General features: G+C 40.8%; 1 protein-coding gene across 1 annotated transcript in view; it reads right to left on the bottom strand.

The window, feature by feature from the left end:
- st13 (ST13 Hsp70 interacting protein) overlaps nucleotides 1–22,683 on the bottom strand; it is a 40,678-nt gene that overhangs the window by 2,365 nt on the left and 15,630 nt on the right. The window contains exons 4-11 of the mRNA XM_073034067.1: nucleotides 21,196–21,266; nucleotides 19,253–19,319; nucleotides 15,875–15,959; nucleotides 14,230–14,340; nucleotides 10,435–10,537; nucleotides 6,212–6,328; nucleotides 5,158–5,206; nucleotides 713–819 (exon numbers count right to left, since the gene is read on the bottom strand). Of these exons, the coding sequence (XP_072890168.1) occupies nucleotides 713–819; nucleotides 5,158–5,206; nucleotides 6,212–6,328; nucleotides 10,435–10,537; nucleotides 14,230–14,340; nucleotides 15,875–15,959; nucleotides 19,253–19,319; nucleotides 21,196–21,266 (710 nt within the window). The remainder of the gene's footprint in view (nucleotides 1–712; nucleotides 820–5,157; nucleotides 5,207–6,211; nucleotides 6,329–10,434; nucleotides 10,538–14,229; nucleotides 14,341–15,874; nucleotides 15,960–19,252; nucleotides 19,320–21,195; nucleotides 21,267–22,683) is intronic.

The following is a 22,683-nucleotide window of genomic DNA, read 5'->3' as shown; positions in this document are numbered from 1 at the left end:
GAGCAGTATGGGTAAAAGGCAGAGGAGAACTGGCCCTCCTTTCACAAAACAAGAGCAGCTCCTTGGCTTACAAATAAGCACAGGAGAAGATGCAAAACATCCAAATGAGCTATACTTCATTTAGGCAGGGTTTTAAGTGGGAGGGAGCAAAAAAAAGGGAACTACCACCCTCATAAGGAGAGTAGAGACAGACATAAAAACCATTTTGTTGTGCAACACATCAATCAGAAGTAGACCGAGCCGGACATTGTGGAAAGAAGCTTTAGTTTCACTTTTGTGGATATGTTTGTCACTAGTAAACTGGTCGTTCCTAAATGCTCGAAGATGGCCATGAGCTGCTGTCTTGAATCACAGCAGCCATTCTAGCTGAGGTACTTTTAGTAGTGGAGCTGGAATGGGAGTTCCAGAATTTAAAGCTAGCATTGATGATGCATTTCCGAGTCAGGACTTTGAGGGGAACCTGAAAGGGATGGTGTCCCTTTATACATGAAACCTATGGATAGATAATGGATTTGGTTGTTACCCCTTTCAGATCGACAATTTGAACCTTACAGGAAATGGATTCTTTGACTGAAATACTGCTGTATCATTACACAAGAGGATTCAAATCTACACTCTACATACCCCCAATCACGACCCCAGGTTAAAAAGAATAAACTTATTCTATAGCTGTAAAAACTGTCTAAAGCATTGTATGGTTTGCTTCCATTACCTGCATAGCTGCAAGCACCTCTGGATCAGAAAGTAGTTCATTCAGACCAGGCATTCCCCCCATTCCGGGCATCCCCCCCATTCCGGGCATTCCCCCTGGAAAACCACCTAAAAGCAACAGAAGGGAACAAAATTGAGGATGAAGCAGAATTTCAGGATACTGACTGCAATGGTCCTGTATGGGTACTGTGAACACCTTCAATGATTACTAGAAAATCAGTTGTAACAGATAAACTACAAAGACCAGTGGATCACCCATATCTTCTTGGAATGACAGATTAATCAAATACTCTGGATGGTTTGGCTAGCAAGAAATTTCATCTGACCAATTTTTCTGAGAGGCTACAAAACATATTGATTAGGGAAATACATTTAATGAAGCCTATAAGGGCTTCCCACATGGGAAACCTGTCAAGAAGCTTAAAGGCCATGAGATCCAGGGAGCTGGCAAATTACCGTAGATCCCATGTTGGTTATTGATGGCAGCAGGCGATGAGAGAGGTTTTGTTTGTAACTGGAAACCGATGACCAAAGATGCACCACAGGGTCAGTGCTTACCATTTACAATGTACATTAACGGTTTAGATGTTTTTAAAATTTTACTTATTGGCATACAGCATTGAATAGGGCCCTTCCCACCCTTTGAGCCACATAGCCCAGCAATCCCCAACTTAAACCCCGCCTACACACGAGACAATTTACAATGACCAATTAACCTACCAGCCGGTACAGGAGTCTTCCCCCCCACCCCCCACCCCTTTACAAAGGTAGAGCGTTCCTATGAAACCTTTCTTAATCCGAAATGGCATAAAGAACCATTAATTTATATGGGAAAAATGCTCGTAAAAGCGAAAATCCTCTTTGGATTGCAATAACAGGTTACTAATGTAGATCTTTTGTAAAAGTGAAGCGGCGTAAAGTGAACATTCATAAAGCGGGGGACGCCTGTATGTCTTTGGACTGCGGGAGGAAACCCGCACAAGGAGAACTCCTCACAGGCAGCAGCAGGAATTGAACCAGGGGTCACTGTAACTGTAAAGTGTTGTGCTACTGTGCTGCCCTAATCTGTGGCATAGACAGAGGCAAAAGCAGCACAACGGGGGGTGGGAGAAGAAGAAATGGTTTCACAACATTGGGTAAGAACAGAGTCAGACTTAGCTAGAATTCTGGAATTCCACATCCCACATTTTCATATGGTATAGGAACAGGGAATTTCAGCTCGTCTAGTCTACACCAATTTATAGAAAACTCCTACGTCCTCCACTAACTTTTCCCCCACAATCTACATTCCTAGTGAGATAGATCAGCTAGTTGAGTGGTTTCACAATATCTTTGCACTCAGCGTCAGCAAGACCAAGAAATGGATTGTGAACTTCAGGAAGGGGAAGTTGGGAGAATGCACACTAGTCCTCATTGAGGGGTCAACAGTGGAAAAATGAGGAGGTTCAAGCTGCTGGGCACAACAATCTTAGAGGATCCGTCCTGGTCCCAACATAGTGATGCAATCACAAGGAAGGCATGCCAGTGGCTACACTTCATTAGCAATCTGAGGAGATTTGGTATGTCACCAAAGACTCTGGCAAATTTCCACACATATATGGTGGATGGAATCTGACTGGTTTCACCACTGCAACGAGGGAGGCTCTGTTGCGGAGGATTGAAAGAGGCTGTGCCAGCTCCATCACAGGCTCCCTCCCTCTCCCCGTCGAGGACGTATTCGAAAGGTAGCGCCCCAGCATTTAAGGACTCTCACCTTCCAAGATGTGCCCTCTTCTCAGAATGGCCATCAGGGAGGAGGGTACAAGAGCCTGAAGACCCGCACTCATTTTAGAAACAACTTCTTCCTCTCCTTCACCAGATTTCTAAATGACCCTTGAATACTACATAGCTATTCCTTTTGTGTAACTGACAGTAATTTTTATATTTCAAAAATGTACTGCTGCTGCAAAACAAGTTTCAAGACACCGGTCAATGATAACAAACCTGATTCGGATTAATTTAAATAGTTCATTAACCAATCTATTCATCTTTGGAGAACTAAAATTTTTTTTATTTTTTTTTAAATCAAGAAATTGGAGTAGAGAAACTTCACATAGTCACAGGACAGGGAAAGTGTGCACACAGGTAGGATTGAACCCATGTTGTCCCAACTGAGGTAGCAATTCTATTAGCACCACTGCACCATATAGTAGCAAGCTGATATTCACAACCCAGAACAACGGAAGAAGCCATTCTTGCAAATAATCTGGATGTTACAGGTGCCTGTGAAACAACTGACCCAGCAACCAATAGCACCTTCAGGTAAAAAAAAGGGTGAAAATTAAATTGAAAATCCTACATTACCAGTGTTTCCATTTTTGTAGAGTGAAAGAAATGTAACCCGGGGATGGTCCCATTTTGTGATCAGCTACTAACAGCTTGAATCAGGCAAGTCTGGTCTTACATGGACAACTCACAAGGGCAGTACCGATTTTTACGTTAAAGGTTACCATTTAAAACAGCTTATTTAGCCTTAAGCTTATCTAACAATTGATCTAATCATAATCTCAACTCCATATATACGTCTACCACAGTAACCTTCCACCCTCCACCTACCTTCGCCTTATGAATATTTTAAAACTGCTTCATCACCCTTTGTAAAATAAAAGCACCAAACATGACCACTGCAAAAGTCTCAAATGGGCAACTCGTTTTTAAACAGTGGTGCTCAATTCTACATCTTTCCTGTTAAAAGTCAGAAGCTGAGATCCCATTACCCAAACTGTGGCACATCACGCATCACATTTTGTCCTTCAGAAATATATTTATGCCAACCGTTTCCTGTCAGTCAGCTTTCCATCCACATCAATGGACAATTTATTCACCTCTCACTCTTCTCAACCTCAGCAAACACAAGCCTAGGATGTCCAGTTTTTCCTCATAAAACAAGTTGCCCATATCAGGCATTAGTTTAATAAATCTTCATTGAACTGCTTCTGATGTATTAACATCCATTCTCAAATAAGGAGACTGACACCATACAGAGTATTCCAGATGCAGTCTCTTTACACCCTAAGGTAAAGCTTCCCTGGTTATGTTTTCATGCTATGTTTTAGCAATCAACAATAAGACTACAGGTTGCGTACCCCTGATCTGAAATTCCAAAATCCGAAAACCTCTGAATTCTGAAAATTTTTTGAGTGCTGACATGACGTCATAAATGGAAAATTCCACAGGGCGCAGGTCCCTGTGAACCACAGACCGTTATGAGAAGTGACATCACGTATATAATGAACAAAAGTTAATGAAAAATAGAAAAACACCGCATAAAGCGAGAGATGAATATCTCGATTGTGTATTGAAAGACTGGATTCGTCAGCGAAGTGAACATAAGCTGCTTAACTCTATGCTGATAATGAAACAAGCCAAGATCTATCGGGGGAACTGAAAATTGAAGGTATTTGTGAATATTCAGAGGCTGGTTGCAGAAATTTAAGAAATGGAACGGCAATAAATTTTAAAGATAAAGCATCTGCTGATCACAAAGCAGAACAGAGCTTAATTGGTGAGTTTGCCAAGATAGTCACTGATGAACACCTAACACCAGAACAAGTCTACAATGCTGATTGTTTTGATACTAAAGTAAAATACAATTAGTGTACTGTGACCTTTGGATCAAAACACGGCTTAGTAGGTGCACACGGAAAGCCTGCTGCATTTGTTGTCGTTCAATAGCTGAATCAGGTATTCTCCTGATGCTATTGTGCGGCTTTTGTTAGCATTTCAGACAAGGGATACTCAATCTGTATTAGCTTTCTTTATGACTTTCAGTACCTTCAAAGCAGCTTTCCACACTAATTGTGTACCAGAACACCCACATCTCTGTCCATCTCAGATCTACAATCACTCAACTATTTGGATGAACAAGCTGCTTTGTCTTGTCAACATAGACCATTTTACATTTTCCTCCATATTATATAACAGTTGTCAGCTCTTTAACTTTATTCTCTTCGTAACCTCTATGTCATCTAACCTCTACTCGTCTGAGTTATCAGCAAACTTAGCAAGTATATCTTCAGTGCTTCCAGAGTCATTTCTATCAACTGGAAAAAAGATGAGTTTCCAGCAACAGCCTGTGACACACTACTTGTTGCATTTGACAACCACTTAAACAGACACCATTTTTTGACAGTCTTTTAGCTGTACCAATACAAAACATCAACATTTAACAAGAGTACAATTGGTTAAAATTAAGAGTTTCTACCTAGCACATACTGCACAAGGTATTGGGGGTCACCACCGATAAAAATACAAGTATGAAATATTTCTCTGCCAGAATTGCCAACCCTAATTTTTTTTAAGAACTATTTCCACCAGCTCCCCATCCCCCCCCCACCCCCCAGAATCTCTACCACAAGATGCTCACAGTACATATTAAAGAAGAACAGCACAAGTAGAGAAACAAACCTGGCATGCCACCAAACCCAGAACCTCCTGCGCGACGAGCCTCTTCCTCCTAAAAAAGAAGTGAATGCAGCTTCAATAAAATACAAAGTCTGGTAACAATTAACAGGGAACTTTAACTGTACCACAGGTCAACTGGTAGTCCAGGCCTTTCGTTCAGGATGTTTTTGTTGAGTAAACATAATCAAAGGATCTAACTCATATCCAAGTCAGAGTCCAGTAAATGTTATAGTAAAAAAGAGCACGAGTATTCACACATTTATCTCATTCTTGATCGTCTTCACAATTCACAGAGTTATCGACCAGCACCACTTATAAATCCCCAAATGACATAAGTCTTGCTTTGGATTAGCATCAGTCACACCAGTACAAAACGGATTTAGTCCTCCTAATTCCTCTTTATCTAATCGCATATCACTATGAACAAGCAGTGAAATCAAAGTATTCTCAACCATTTAATCATGGCATTCTCAGTCACTCTCTCCAAGTGTGATAAATCAACACAAAACGAGATTAATTTTGATTCACACTACAACTGGGTTTCACAAAGCAAAACAGGCATGTCAGGCAATAATTTGAGGAATTTAGTTCAATTAATACTGTTCATTATGTGCCGTGTCGTATGGCGTGGGTGATTATGGTCTACCCATGACCATGATTGTTCTTGGCAAACTTTTCCACAGAAGCAGTTTGCCATCACTTTCTTCAGTCAATTTATAAATTTAGTAATACCTTCACAATTGATGCATCATTTCTAGAAATACCTACAGCAATAGTTTTTCTAAGCACCACGCTACATTACCTACTGTTCAAAGGAAATGTCTACGGTAAGGTTCTGTTGATAGGGGTATCCAAGGTATAAACCAGCAACCTGTTTAGGTGATACACTAAGTCATAGATTACAGCAACTGATATGATCCAGGGATTTTTCAAAGGCCCACCGATTCATAATAGATGCAAATAGATAACTTGACCTAGAACATCTAACACACACAACCATTTCACCTAGAATTCACACCTTTACATGAGCAAGGAAAGATAACACCTTGATACTTACTTTGCGTGCTTTCTCGTGTTCCTCTTTTGCTTTTTTAGCCCGTTCTATTCGCTCCTTCAGGGCCTTTTCTTCAGATTTCCTTTCATATTTTCTTCTGTGATCTATTATTTTTTGAGCCTAAAACACACATTGCAACAATTAATACAAATCTTTGATGTGCCCAGATACACTCACTGGAGATCTGCAACAGGTTTACTGCAGAGAGTTTCAATTTTAAACTGACAGACAGAGAGAGACCAAAGAACCTAAAGCAGAATACTCAGCCCTAGAGTTCTCCTCAACTTGCGCTTGTATTTCCAATGGTTTCCAAATCCAGAACAGAGCCATGAGGTGAGGCAGGAAATATGTGGAATGCGGTAGAGGGGCAAAATATCATATACCATAACCCTCCACATCAATAAAACTTAGCTACACACCCCTCTCTCAGTTGCATGTACAAGCATGGGCCCCATCAACATGCATGGGCTCCCAAAGTTATTAATGACCTGACTTACAGAAATCTGACTTTACACAATTATATACACATACACACACAGTATACAACCAGAAATTTGTACTCTTCACAGACATCCATAGAATGAATGATAGAACATCAAAGCCCCGATGTATTATTGTAATATATCACTAGCTACAGAAAACAAGCATTTCTGTTTTCTGGAGAAATCTACTTATGGACAGGTGTCAAGCACAGACCCCTTATGTATCACAGGAGCTGCCTATATTTCTTAATTTCAGAGGTGTCGTCTATTTGGCCCATTAAGGCTCTGCTGTGTATTAGCACTCACTCAATAGTAACGTACCTCACCCATCGTCCTGTAATCCACTCTGCCATACACACTCACACTCTTTCTCCCAACTCTCCAGCCACCCACCTGAACTAGGAGTACTTTATAGCTGACGCTGAATTGTCATGCACGTGGGATGGAAGGGGAAACCAGGGAATGCCCCTGCTGCTACAGCACAAATGCTCAAATTCTGCATAAAGAGCAACCCACCCAAGGTCAAGGTTGAACCTGGGTCATTGGAGCTGAGGCAGCAGCTGTTCCTCCCATTCTAAAAATGACTGTGTTAGTACAGTTGTGATTCTCAGCAACATGGTTCAGATTGAATACAATGAGTTACTTATATCCTGGTTACTAAATTAAGTGGTCGCTGCACCACAGTTCTCCCTAGTAAATGGAATGCCCAGAAATCAGGGAAAAAAAGTGGTTTCCGCATCAGTTTGCAGTTAGGAGGCAGGGCATTACTAACGCATAAATAATAACTCACACACAAGAAACCCAACGGTCTTAAGATTGTAATCATTAGCAATTCACAATTACTAGCTGTGATTTTTTCCCCCTTTTTCTACTTGCATAGTATGAAATGCAACAAGATTTATATTATCCTGCAAATAACCGAAATTTTAAAACATCCAAATGCTGGAAGTGTACAGAACTCAGTCTCAGATTACAACTTCCAGCAGGATTTTTGTAAAGGTTCCCAAATAAAACAGATGCTTCCCAACACTGCAGATTACAACATAGATATTAGAATAACACAGTTGGCACTGTATCTTATCCTAAACAATTCATAGGATAGACGTTAAACAAAAGTCTCAAAGGCACAGGTTGAATAGAGGCAAAGTTTAAGGCAGGGATTCCCATTTTTTTTTTTAGAAACATAGAAAACCTACAGCACAATACAGGCCCTTCAGCCCACAAAACTGCACCGAACATGTCCCTACCTTAGAACTCCCTAGGCCTACCCATAGCCCTCTATTTTTCTAAGCTCCATGTACCTAATCCAGGGGTCTCTTAAAAGACTCTATCCTTTCCACCTCCACCACCGCTGCCGTTCCATGCACTCGCTGCTCTCTGTGTAAAAATCTTACCCCTGACATCTCCTCTGTACCTACTTGGGAAAAAGCCTTTGACTATCCACACGATCAATGCCTTGTACACCTCTATCAGGTCACCTCTCATCCTCCATTGCTCCAAGGAGAAAAGGCCGAGTTCACTCAACCTATTCTCATAAGGCATGCTCCCCAATCCAGGCAACATCCTTGTAAATCTCCTCTGCACCCTTGCAATGGTTTCCACATCCTTCCTGTAATGAGGGAACCAGAATTGAGCACAGTACTCCAAGTGGGGTCTGACCAGGGTCCTATATAGCTGCAACATTACCTCTCGGTTCTTAAACTCAATCCCACGATTAATGAAGACCAATGCATCGTACGCCTTCTTAACCACAGAGTCCACCTGCACAGCAGCTCTGAGTGTCCTATGGACTCGGACCGAAGATCTCTATGATCCTCCACACTGCCGAGAGTCTTACCATTAATACTATATTCTGCCATCATATTTGACCTACCAAAATGAACCACCGCACATTGGGTTGAACTCCATCTGCCACTTCTCAGCCCAGTTTTGCATCCTATCAATGTCCTGCTGTAACTTCTGACAGCCCTCCACACTATCCACAACACCCCCAACCTCTGTGTCATCAGCAAGTTTACTAACCCATCCCTCCACTTCCTCATCCAGGTCATTTATAAAAAAATCACGAAGAGTAGAGGTCCCAGAACAGATCCCAAGGCACACCACAGGTCACCAACCTCCATGTAGAATATGACCCATCTACAACCACTGACTTCTGTAGGCAAGCCAGTTCTGGATCCAGAAAGTAATGTCCTCTTGGATCCCATGCCTCCTTACTTTCTCAATAAGCCTTGCATGGGGTACCTTATCAAATGCCTTGCTGAAATCCATATATACTACATCTATGGCTCTACCTTCATCAATGTATTTAGTCACACCCTCAAGAAATTCAATCAGGCTCGTAAGGCACAACCTGCCTTTGACAAAGCCATGCTGACTATCCCTAATCATATTATGCCTCTCCAAATGTTCATGGTCTATAACTTCCTGAGCTATCTCTACTCCCTTTCTTGAATAAGGGAACAACATCTGCAACCCTCCAATCCTCCGGAACCTCTCCGGTCCCCATCAATGATTGGGGGGGGGGGGGAATAAAATTTTAAAAGGGGGGGGGAAGAGAAATCGCCAGAGGCTCAGCAATCTCCTCCTTCACTTTCCACAGTAGCCTGGGGCACATCCCATCTGGCCCCGGTGAATTATCCAACTTGATGCTTTCCAAAAACCCCAGCACATCCTCTTCCTTAATATCTACATGCTCAAGCTTTTCAGTCTGCTGCAAGTCATCCCTACAATCACCAAGACCCTTTTCTGTAGTGAATACTGAAGTACTCATTAAGTGCCTTTGCTATCTCCTCCGGTACCATACACACTTTTGGGTTTCAGAACCCCACGCAAATTTCCCCTGAACATTTGCCACATTTCTTCAGTACATTTCTCTAAGAGCATCTGTTTCCAATTTATGCTTCCAAGTTCCTGCCTGATAGCCTCATATTTCCCCTCACCCCAATTAAACTTTTCCCTAACTTGTCTGTTCCCATCTCTCTCCAATGCTATGGTAAAGGAGATAGAATTGTGATCACTACCTCCAAAATACTCTCCCACCGAGAGACCTGACACCTGATCAGGTTAATTTCCCAAAACCAGATCAAGTACAGCCTCTCCTCTTGTAGGCTTATCTACATATTGTGTCACGAAACCTTCCTGAACACACCTAACAAATTCCACCCCATCTAAACCCGTGCCGTAGACCAATCCAGTAACGCAAGGGGTCCGTGGACCGCAGGTTGGGAACCCCTGCTTTAAGGAATACAGTAAAAGAGGGCTACAAAGTGGGAGCCGAGGGACAGTGAGGCTAAAAGAACACCAGAGCTTAGGGTCTTGACAGCAGCCAGAGCAAAACAAAGAACACTAGGGATGTGCAAGCTGTCAGAAATGGAACTCACAAATCTTAAAGGCCTGTAGTTACAAGAAAGAAGTTAAAGGACTGATAATGACAAGTGGTAAGAATTTGGTTTTTGTGTAAAAGTTAGTCTGCAGCAATGTGAAATCACAATTTCCACAAGATGGTTTGTGGAGACACTAATTCCACTGCTTAAGCTCTGTAACAGGTTGGCTAACTGCTTTACATAGTTCCAACCCACAGATGAGAATGACTGGATTTCTAGCAAATTCATTGGCTACAACATCCTTGGGACATCCTAAACGCAGAGCAAAAAAAAAAGATAAAAATGTAAACCCCTTGTTTCACTTTATGAATTCTTATTCTCTTATTATTAAAGTAGTATGTAAATAAACTGCACTTACTCGAGGTTGCACCTCTTTCAGCATAGCACTAGCATCATCATCATAATCCAGTTTACAGGCTGTTGCCAAATCCTTGGCTGCTTCCTCCCAGTGACCGAGTAGTCTATGTGAGATGGCAAAACAGAAGGTTAACAATTCCTATTTAGATGTTTGAGCACATTCTCTGCAAAAATTCCTAAGCATTTATATACAGCTAGGGTACCCAAGACTTTTGCACAGTACTGTAGTAACTTTATGTATTGCACTGTACTGGTGCTGCACAATAAAGAAAAATTAGTGAGTGATGACAAACCTGATTCTGATACGGGTCTCCATTGTGAACTGAGGGCGAGGGGAATCATGGTTTGGAAAAGGGGAAGGGGGAGGGAGCTGGAAGCACCAGAGAGACACAGCTGCCTCAGAGCTCCAGGACGTTTCCTTCCATTCCAACCTCAGATACTGTTTGAATAGTTTGCATGTTCTCCCATGACTGTGCTTGGCCCCACAGATAGCCAGCTTCCTCCCACATCACACAAGGTATGTTGGTAGGTTAATAAGCTGCTGTAAATTTTCTTGGAGTACTAGCAAAAGAAATAAAGGAAACCAGACAGACACGTGAATGACAGCAAGTAGAAAAGTGACTGCTCTGCTGGGAACCGGATAAACTGATTGACCTCCCTATGTGACAATAAATAATCTCTCCATCACGTTCTTGTCCATCTACATACATTTCCGTCTAGCTGCCACAAAGTTGACCTCCAAGAGGACTACAACCTTGCCGTACCTCAATGACCTGGAGAGCTATGTTGGCTGGAGTCAGGGCTTTGAGTTTTGCATCTTGGTAGGGTGCCCTATGCCAAACAGATCAAAGAATACAGGCCAGACCAAGAATGGTCCACCAGTCCTGCACGCTTGGGGTTCAGCTCAGGACAAGCAACTGACTGGTCACAGAAAACTGTTATGGAACAGTAATGTAGAACCCTTCTACATCCGAGTGTGACGGTATTCCTGAGTCTCTACTTGGGACTTGCGTGGCTGACAGTAGTGAAAACTGAGAGGAAGCTACTGGTACGATGCAGGAAGCCCTGAACATCACCATAGATGGAGGACCTTCATTGCTGCCCTAAACACCAGCTGCATAATAGGCAGCCAGTCCAGACCTCATAGTTCAGGCAGAGTTAGGATGATCCTAGATGCAATCCCTCATGCACACACCACGGTAAGTATTTTCCCCTTCACCATAGTGGAGATAACTAGAGTATAGCTCATGCTGGAAATGGTCATTTTAGACAACGAATGTAACAGAACTGAGATTTACTGGTATTCAAATATCTAACTATTATCTGTGGTGAATGAAGCATTATATGTGGCACTCCAGTTAGGAAGAACAGTTTTGGGCTCCTCATCTAAGAAAAGATGTGCTGGCATTGGAGAGGGCTCAGAGGATGATTCCAGGAATGAGAAAATCATACGAGGCATGTTTCATGGTTCTGGGTATGTACTCGCTGGAATTTAGAGGGATTGGGGGGGGGGGGGGGGGGGGGGCATGTCATAGAAACCTTTTGAACGTTGAAAGGCCTAGACAGAGTAGATGTGGAAAGTATGTTTCCCATGGTGAGGGAGTCTAGGACTAGAGGGCACAGCCTCAGGATAGAGGGGCATCCATCTAAAACAAAGATGTAAAGAATTTTTTTTTAGCCAGAGGGTGGTGAATTTGTGAAATTTATTACCACAGGAAACTGTGGAGGCCAAGTCTTTGAGTGTATTTAAGGCAGAGATTGATAGGTTCTCGAATGACCACGGCATTAAAGGTTACGGGAGTGGGACTGAGCAGAGGACAAAAGGATTCAGCCATGATTGAATGGTGGAGCAGTCTCGATGGGCCAAATGACATTATGTCTTATGATCTAAGAAAGGGAAATTTTTCAAATGTAGAATGTGATTAGAGACCATCTTTACCAGAGAAGATCCATAATGGAAAAGATCAATATTGATATGTGTGGAGAATCAATAAAAACAGAAGCCTTTCTTAGCAGAATGGTCCATCCCTTTTATCCTTGCACAATTTCTTGCTCCGTGCAAACGTGCCCAGGATTCCATTGCTCAGGCACTGCTTCACAACTCTGATCAAAAAGAATAAAGAGACTTGGAAGCAGACAGTGCAATTAGAAGCTGGTACTGGAAACTGTATTTGATGCTCAGTGTCTTGTCCAATGGTCAAAGAGCCTGCCAATTTTCACTTGCTCATGCATGGTCCCCAACGAATGAACGAAGCAGTCACTGCATTCCAACTACATTAAAGCACAGAGCCAGGGAAGGAAACGTTATCATAACACTGTCCGAACATTTAACAATTTCTGTTCAATTGCTATCAACCATGAACATTTCAACTGGTGATGCAACTGAAAAACTTCACTGACTGTAAAGTGTTTTGGAATGTTGTGAGATTATAAAATATGATCTATATAAATTTCAGTCCTTTTATTTGCTAAAAGTAACATCAATGGAAATGCACCTGCATTTCTTGAAAGGATCGAGAAGAGATAAAGGCAAGGGAGAAGCAGAGGTGTTTCAGCTCACTGAGCTAAGCAAAGGATGGAAAGGCAGTTTGTGGGGCGTATAAACACCAACATTTACAGGCTATGCAGAATGGTCAGCACATTCAGACCAGTCTACCTATCCTGTGAAGTACAGGTAGCTCTGCTGTAACACGAGAATTAAGTTCTTAAGAAAACTCGTGTTACAGCCAGTCTCTATTTGGGGTATGGAGATGGAGAGGGTCGGTTGCTTTGAATTCCTTCATATGAAAATAGAGGATCTTTCCTGGGACCAACACACACAGATGTCAAAACAAAGGAAGGAAGGATAGTGCCTCTTCTTTCTTACAAGTTTGTGTAGATTCGACATGTCATTAAAACCTTTGCCAAATTTGTATAGACACACAGTGGCGTCTCCTAACTGGTTGCATCATGGCCTAGTACGAGAATACCAATGACCAGAGATGGAAAAAGCTACAAAAAGTGGTCAATACAGCCCAGTCCATCATAGACAAAGTTCTCCCCATCAGAGTACACTTACATGGAGCACTGCCGCAAAAAAAAAAGCATCTAAGACCCCACCATCCAGGCCACGTCCTCTTCTCACCCCCTCCTCCAGGCAAGAGGCACATACAGATCCCACACCACCAACTTCAGGAACAGTTATTACCCTACAACTGTCAGTATCCTGAACCGGTGGGGACAAATTCATTCAGCAATACTCTGAATTGATTCTACAGCCTACAGTCACTTTTAAGGACTCTTTCCAACTCAGGTTCTCGGTATTATTTTGACTTGCACAGTTTTTCTTCTTTTGCAGATTGGTCTTTGTCAGTTTATGTAAAGATTTTCAAAAAATTCTTCCGTATTTCTTTTTTCCCTGTAAATACCTGCTAGAAAATGAACATCAAAGTAGTATATTGCAACATATACATACTTTGATAATGAATTTACTTTGAACAGGCTGTAGTTGCCTTTAAAGCACATTTAAACAGGTCTCCCAAATTGCACTATAACCAATGCAGTCCAAATACTGCTCCCTAGGTCATCACTGTGTTATAATCAATTCACTGTGGAATTACCTATACTCAGACAGGATTATTTCTACTTATTTCTATATTTTATTGTTTTGCACATCTTTCATTCCCCAAAATACCATGTAGGTTCACATTTGTTTCCATGCATATATATATATATTTTATTTTATTTTATTTATTTTTTTTTGAAATGCTTCCCTCTTTTGCCAGGCAATAACTGCAACTTCCCACCACACACTCACCTGTGTGCTTTCCCTCTCCACTTGTAAGGCTGTGCAGAATCAGGGTTGATACTGATAGCTTTGTTACAATCCCTAATGGCTGCATTTGGCTTCTGCATTTTCACATATACACTGTAAAAGATAAAAAGGACGGCTTACACTGTGGTTAGAAATAGAAATAAAAAAAAGTGTAACCCATTAAAACAATATGATAATATTCAACAAAGAAAACTAGCTTAATACCAAGATTACCTCCTGAAAATAATTAGTAGCTTTCCAATGTCAGACCAAATCTTCTGCACCAGAAGATCTTGTTCAACAGCTGAGGTCAATTTCTGAATTTGGGCATCTCAGGGAAGAGATCAGTACGAATATAATAACTGATCTCAGACACCAAGCAACAGGGTGAAAGGAGGGAAAAGATGCCCAATACCTGACTGCTAGCTAGTGACCTCTACTGGAAAGACAATTCGGTCAAGATGGGATCAATGTCAGAGCAAGTCCACAAGGTTTATCAGATGAGAAGGAAGAAAAGTTAATGTTTAAAAAGTATTCAAGGATTCTGTGGCACAATTTACAAAACAAACAAAAATTCCTCTCAGAACTCTGTACAATGTGTTAGTATAGCAAGTTAATTCAGTGCCTATTAATCTCCAAACTGAACTTCAGCAAACAGTTGTACCTCCCACTACAAGACTGATGCAAAGCCAAATATAAAAATTCCAAGGAGGAATATTACTCAGACTGATTTGCTCATAGAACTGTCAGGCGTGAGGGTCTAGGTAGCTTCACCCATTTACAGATGGCACAAATACATCGATTGACATGACGCAAACATGTTGTGCAAGATCACATGTACAGCTCATTTGATAGATGAGGAAACCTCTCTAGTAAGCTTTGTAAGGAACATTCAACCTCTCAAAGTTTTAATAAGTTTTCCTTTAGAGATACATTAATGTATTGAATAACACTGAATTACAACCTTAACATCCATGCTTCATTTCAGGTCCATTAATTCAACAAGATACCCACAGTCAAACGGTTTGATGTTGGTATTTCGCAACAGTTTGACAACAGGATGACATCACCAAAAGCTTCCAAACTTACATGAGAAGTTATAAAGGACCTATTCCTTTTAAAAAGGGGCTCAAAATTTTTTACTGCATTTTCACTAGGTTTAAAAGGGGAACTTCAAAGGATGCTAATTTTTCAGCAATTTAGTCCAGAGATACACAAAAGTGCAGAAGATATAATATTTTCCTCCCCCAAGATTATAGACACAGATGTCCAATTTGCACACAACTCTCCCAAATAAGGTCCAGGTTTACAAAAACTACCCCATATCACAAAATGACTGTACACCTGGTGAACAGGAACAAGAACTCGAGGCCCCCATCCCCTTTCTAAAGGGGAGAAAGAAAAAGAGATTCAAGATATGGGTAATGAATCACCTGTGGGTCGCCACTGGGGACAGATATATGCCCTAGCCCTTATTATTTCCCAAATCCAGTGGGCAAATATTGTGATCTATGCTTCTGACTTGTGTTTGAATACTAGGAGGCAATACCCCTGATGCTAATTGAAATTCACTGCAGCCAACATTGGATAACAAAACCTGAACCTAAATGCTAAGGAGTTTTCAAGCACATTTCCATCAACACTTTACCTGGCTCGCTTAGCATAAAGAATGGCCAGTCGTGGGTTCAACTTAATGGCCTCTGTGAAGTATTCGACTGCCTTGTCAAGATTCCCTGTATTGAGGAAAACAAAACTTTAGACACCAAGGGCTGGTGTGGGATTTAGGAACACAAGGAGACAGGAAGTTTCCAGGCAGGTTGAACTTCAGTCTGAGTAGGCAGATGCAGACACTTACTTATTAACCAAAAACTTAGAATTAAAATACCAGACAATGTAAGACAGTTGATATGATGGATTACTACAATATTAAAGTTAAATAATTTTAAACATGAGAAAAAGATAACACTTCCAAAGTACTCCACCAATGTGTTTAACATGTCAGCTCCCGAAACAAACGGCCTTGCCATTAATCTTCTACAACCATCCATGATCTTACTCTTATAATTTTAATTAGTCCACCACTGATCATCATGTTTTCAGCTGGCCAGATCTTCTCAAATTCCTTCTTTAAACCTTCACCTCCTCTCCCCACTTCAAAGTGTTCAATAAAACTACAGTGGTGCTAGAAAGTTCGTGAACCCTGTAGAATTTGCTCCCTTTCCAGATAAATATGACCCAAAATGTGATCAGATCTTCACACATCCTAAAGCTAGATAAAGAGACCCCAATTAAATAAATAACCCAAAAGAAATAATACTTGCTCATTTAATAAGAATGATCCAATATTTCACGCATTTGTTGTAAAAAAGTATGCAAACCTTTGCTTTCAGTAACTGGTGTGACCCCCCTTATACAGCAATAATTTCAACAAAATGCTTCCAGTAACCATTGATCAGCTTTGAGGAATTTTAGGCCATTCCTCCTTACAAAACTGTTTCCACTCTGGGATATTGGTGGGTTTCCTTGCATGAACTGCTTGCTTCAAGTCCTTCCGCAACATTTCTATAGGATTAAGGCCATTCCAAAACACAATTTTTCTTCTTTGTACACATCGCTGTTGATTCACTTGTCTTTCAGATCATTATCTTGTTGCACTACCCTATTTCCATTAAGCTTCAGATGATGGACTGCTACTGTAAAATGTCTTGATTCAATTTTGAATTCATGGTTCCCTCAATGATTGCAAGCTGCCCGGGCTCTGAGGCAGACATAGCAGCACCAAGCCATGATGCTCCTTCCACCATGCTTCACAGTTGGGACAAGGTTTTGGTATTGGTGTGCACTGCCCTTTTTCCTTCACACATAGCAGTGTGCATTTCTGCCAGGAAGTTGAATTTTTGTCTTGTCTGTCCACAGAACATTGATCCAGAAGCATTCTAGAACATCCAGGTAGTCTTTTGCAAACTTGAGACATGCAGCAATGTTTTCTTGGAGAGCAATGGTTTCCTCCATGGCGTCCTTCCATGAACACCATTCTTGTTCAGTGTTTCCTATAGTGGACACATGGACAGCATGTCTTTTGATGTTACACCTCCTTCAGCATTGCATGTTGTGTTCTTGGTGTGAACTTTGCAGGACGACCACTCCTAGGGAGAGAAGCAACTGTACTGAGTTGCCTCCATTTTGTAGATAATTTCTCTTACTGTGGACTGATGAACACTTGGGTCTTTAGAAATCTTTGTAGCCTTTCCCAGCTTCATGCATCTCTCCAATTCTTCTTCTAAGGTCCTCCAAAAGTTGTTTTGATCGAGGCATAATGCACATAAACATAACTTTCCTGAGAAAAGCATTCTGTCAGTAACCTGACTTTGTGTCTTTTTTATAGGGCAGGGCACCTCTACAACCCACACCTCCAATATCATCCCATTGACTAAAACACCTGACTTCAAACAGCTTTTGTAGAAAGCATTACCCGAGGTTATTATACTTTTTCCAATGAATACATGTAATATTGGATTATTTTTCTCAATATAAATGAACAAGTAAAATGTTTTTGGGTTATTTATTTAATTGGGTTCTCTTTATCTAGTTCTAGGACTTGAGGTTTAGTTCCAGAACCAAATCTAGAATGTATCTAGTTCTAGGACTTACATTCTAATCACATTTTAGGTCATATTTGTGCAGAAATAGATAAAGTTCTACAGGGTTCACAAACTACTTTTATCCATCATTTGGTCCCCCACGATACCTTACGGCACTGTCATTTGTTAAAGGCCCTTGGGATGTTTGGTAATAAATACAAATTTTATGCTGAATCAAAAAAAAATCATCTGATAGTAAAATTTTAAGAAGATTTTAAGAGACATGGAATTGGGATGTTTGACATTAAGCATTGCATTATAGTTTTTATTTAAGATGAACCACTGACTTCCTTTATTCCAATTTTCCCCATAAACTGTTTTTAAATTCCACCAATTTAATTCAAATATTACAATGAATTCAAATCTGCATAAGATTTTGTTTATAGATCATACCATGATTGTGAAAGGTACTGCTTGAAACAAAAACCAATACAAAATCATAAGACATGAATTTAAACCTGGAGAGCAACCTTATATTTAGACTCCTCTTCTGGTGGAGAACGTATTCAGCTGTGATCAAGTTGACTCCAGATTTGTAAAGTGCTTTCTGGGCTTGGAGGAAAGGGGTTAGATCAGCTACTGAAATCATTAATGGAGACTTAATTGTCACTCTTCCACCCAATCCACATCACTTGGCTGAAACATCACAATGTTCAAACTCCAGACACACTAATCACCATTTTAACGATTCAGAAAGAGATCATTTTTAGATAATTGACTTGCTTAACTGTTAGATCAGACATTCATAGAATTTCTCACAATTCATTTGTCTGACTTGCCCATATGAAATATTCACGTTATCAAATTTTTCACAAATGTCACTATCTTGAACAGAAAAGCCCCATCAGACCCACAATTCCTTGAATTATTTAATTAATTGCAATGCTTTTTCATTTCACAGTAGTCAATTTTTTAAAAACGTATTATTACCACAGGAGATGGCTATTTATCTCGCTGGATACCTGCCAGATGCAATAGAATGATCCCATCAACACCATTTCCCAATACCTACTTGACTATCTCTTATACACCCATCAACTCCCTTGGTATAGATTCAAGCAAGATAAAAAAAAGCCTAAGGGGTAATTTACAGGAGTCACTTAACCACTCTGAAATCCAATAAGGAAATAAAGAGAAAAATCTGTTACACTGAGAATGGTTCAAACATGAAGCCAATGTAAATGGCATTAAATGGGCAAAAGATTATACAAAAGTTTTGTTGACATAGTGTCACCAAGGAAAATAATGTTTCAATAATGACACAAACTAAATGTACCAAATCTTATCAATACCTGTAATATGGACCAATTCTCATTCTCAGGTCCTGCACTTCGCTGAACAAAAACCCTGTCCGTCAATAACTATTTGCCTTCTTTTGCACATACCTTCACCCAAAGCATTGATAGCTTCTACTTTCTTCTCATTAGCCTGATCCATTAGTTCTTCAGTTACCTAAGAGAACAAAGTGTCAGAAAATGCTCAACTGTGTAACAGTAGTTCCAAAAATTACCAACATTTAAACAAAATACAGTGGAACACACACGCAAAATGTTGAAGGGTCTCAGTCGGAAACATCAACTGTTTACTCTTTTCCATAGATGCTGCCTGGCCTGCTGAGATCCTCCAGCATTTTGTGTGCGTTGCTTTCTGCAGACTTTCTCACGTTAGTAAGAATACAGCAGATTCTGGTTAATTGGGAAACATCGGGACCAGTGCATTTTGACCTAATTAAACAGCTGCCAGAATTAGCTGAAGTTTCATGAAAATAGTTAAACCAGTATAAAAAAGAGACAAACTACATTTAACTGAGTAACAAATTACATATTTAAATGAAATACAGAACAAATCAGAACACTACCAATGCCACTACAGTACTATAACCACATATTAGTTCCTAAAAGTTATCATCGAAGGAATTGATCCAGTACATTGCGGTGTTCTTTCGATTGACTGTAAATGTCTAAAATCAGCGCAAACACCTGGTGCAGATAATAGACTGCTTCCTCCAAACATTCATTGTAACGTTCAAGACGATTATCAATATCTTCAGATTTTTCATTGTTCCTAACTTGCTGAAGTTGTGTAATTGTTTCATTTTCGCTCCCAGCTGTTTCTGGCATCTCCAAACCTGAATGCTCGAAATCATAGTGAGCAAAACAACTCTCAATTGCCTTACTGCATACTTCTCGCCAAAACTCAGTGCGTTTTGAAGACAAACACACACACACACACACAGGTTATTTAAAAACTGTTTGCTCTAAGCAAGGTCTAGTGTCTAATAGCCACCCAAATACTCGCAACCAAAACTAGCTAGAAACTGTTTGACAAGTCTCCTGCCCCAAATAAGCAGCGTAGTATCCCAACTAAACAAAGGGAATCCCAGGTACTTTCTTGACTAGTTTTTGTTCTTTAAAAATTGACTCACAGCAACAGCTGCTGGATTAACTGATGGCCCAGTTAACCAGAATCCATTGTAGCTGTGACTGTCACTCACAAAGTTATGTACATATCCTCTACAACAAAGAATCTGGGACAGTCCTGGGAGGCTCCTGGTGCCCACAGAGCGATACATCAGGGACAGTGAAGATTCTTTAAGATGGAAGAATGATGGAGAATTGAAGAACAATGGGGTGGAAAGAGAAAAGGTAACTGGTATAGTTACTTGATAATGGATTCAATCTCAGTGGATGTCTGAATACAATGAGGGAGTTGTGTAACAACACTGATAACAAACCAACACAATATTTTGCATCTCATTATTTGTAATCCTCACTCTGCCCCTATCATTTACTGCTGAAGGGACAAATTAGAGATGTGACCCCAGTAAGCCACTAATGAAATGCTCAGAAATCTGGGTTAATGACTTCTACAAGAAAGGTACATTTAGTGGTGCACCTGTACTTGCAAGCCCCAAACACTTCATGACCCTCAATTCCATACCTACTCTGGAAAGAAAACATTCTAATCCCTACCTCCATTCTCTTGTTCTCTTTAGCTTCAGTAGGAAGCCAAAATTTGAGATATCAGCAATTATTTAGACATGAATGGGTTAAAGAAAAAAAAAAAATCAGGGTTTTTCCTTTAGAAAAGCAGGTTTCATGTATCCTCTACCTTATACCTCCAGCACAAAGCAAATTTTGCTCTCGTGTCATTTCAGGAATGATACTTCAACCTTCATACCCAATAATACTTCGTACACAGCACAGAAAGATTTCAGTAGTCAGACTTCCTGCTAATAGGATGTCAGTTGCTAAAATTTATCCAGTGGTTTTTTTAAAACATCAGAACACAGTGGGAAAGAAGATGAAAAGAGAAAAAAAATGTTTACCTCAATAGTTTCATCTCCCATTTCATGAGGTTCTTCAGGGTCTGGTTCAATCACACCCTCATTATCAATCTCTGTGAAGAAACCACATGCACATGAAACACTGCAGGAAGCTGCTGTAATTTCACTGAAGAACTTTGATTTACTGTGTCCTGTGTTGATACACTTTAACACCACTTCAAAGAACTGGCATCCAGCTATAAAGATGTCCATATATCATTAACCTCCATATTCCGTGGCCCATCTAGAACATAGAAAATTTAAAGCACATTACAGGCCCTTCGGCCCACAATGTTGTGCCAACCATGTAACCTACTCTAGAAACTGCCTAGAATTTCACGGCCACATAGCCCTCTATTTTTCTAAGCTCCATGTACCTAAGAGTCTCTGAAAAGACCCTATCGTATCCGCCTCCACCACCTAGGCTGGCAGTGCATTCCACGCACACACCACTCTCAGTGTGAAAAACTTACCTCTGACATCCCCCTGTACCTACTTCCAAGCACCTTAAAACTATGCCACCTCGTGTTAGCCATTTCAGCCCTGGGAAAAACCCTCTGGCTATCCACATGATCAATGCCTCTCATCATCCTATACACCTCTATCAGGTCACCTCTCGTCCTCCGCTGCTCCAAAGAGAAAAGGCAGAGTTCACTCAACCTGTTCTCATAAGGCATGCTCCCCAATCCAGGCAACATCCTTGTAAATCTCCTCTGCACACTTCCTATAGCTTCCACATCCTTCCTGTAATGAGGTGACCAGAACTGAACACAGTACTCCATGTGAGGTCTAACTAAGGTCTTATACAGCTGTAACATTACCTCACAGCTCTTGAAATCAATCCCACGGCTGATGAAGGCCAACACACCATACGCCTTAACAACACTGCCAACCTACGCAGCAGCTTTGAGTGTAGACATGGACCCCATGATCTCACAGATCCTCCACATGGCCAAGAGTCTTACCATTATTATTATATCCTGTCTTCAAATTTGACCAACCAAAATCAACCACTTCACACTTATCTGGGTTGAACGCCATCTGCCACTTCTCAGCCCAGTTCTGCATCCTATCAATGTCCCACTATAACCTCTGACAGCCCTCCACACTATCCACAACACCCCCAACTTTTGTATCAATTAACCCACCCTTCTACTTCCTCATCCAGGTCATTTATAAAAAAATCACAAAGAGGTGGGGTCCCAGAACAGATCCCTGTGGAACACCACTGGTCACTGTCCTCCATGCAGAATGTGAACCATTTACAACCATCCTTTGCCTTCTGTGATCAAACCAATTCTGGATTCACAAAGCAAGGTCTCCTTGGGTCCCATGCCTCATTACTTTCTGAATGAACCTCACATGGGGATCCTTATCAAATGCCTTACTAAAATCCATATACACCACATCTACTGCTCTACCTTCATCAATGTTTTGTTACATCCTCAAAGAACTCAATCAGATTCATAAGGCATGACCTGCCCTTGACAA

Source organism: Hemitrygon akajei, chromosome 31 (genome assembly GCF_048418815.1).
Source record: "Hemitrygon akajei chromosome 31, sHemAka1.3, whole genome shotgun sequence".
NCBI lineage: Eukaryota > Metazoa > Chordata > Chondrichthyes > Myliobatiformes > Dasyatidae > Hemitrygon > Hemitrygon akajei.
The sequence above is the reverse complement of the archived record's forward strand: the minus strand, read 5'-3'. Positions and strand labels throughout refer to the sequence as shown.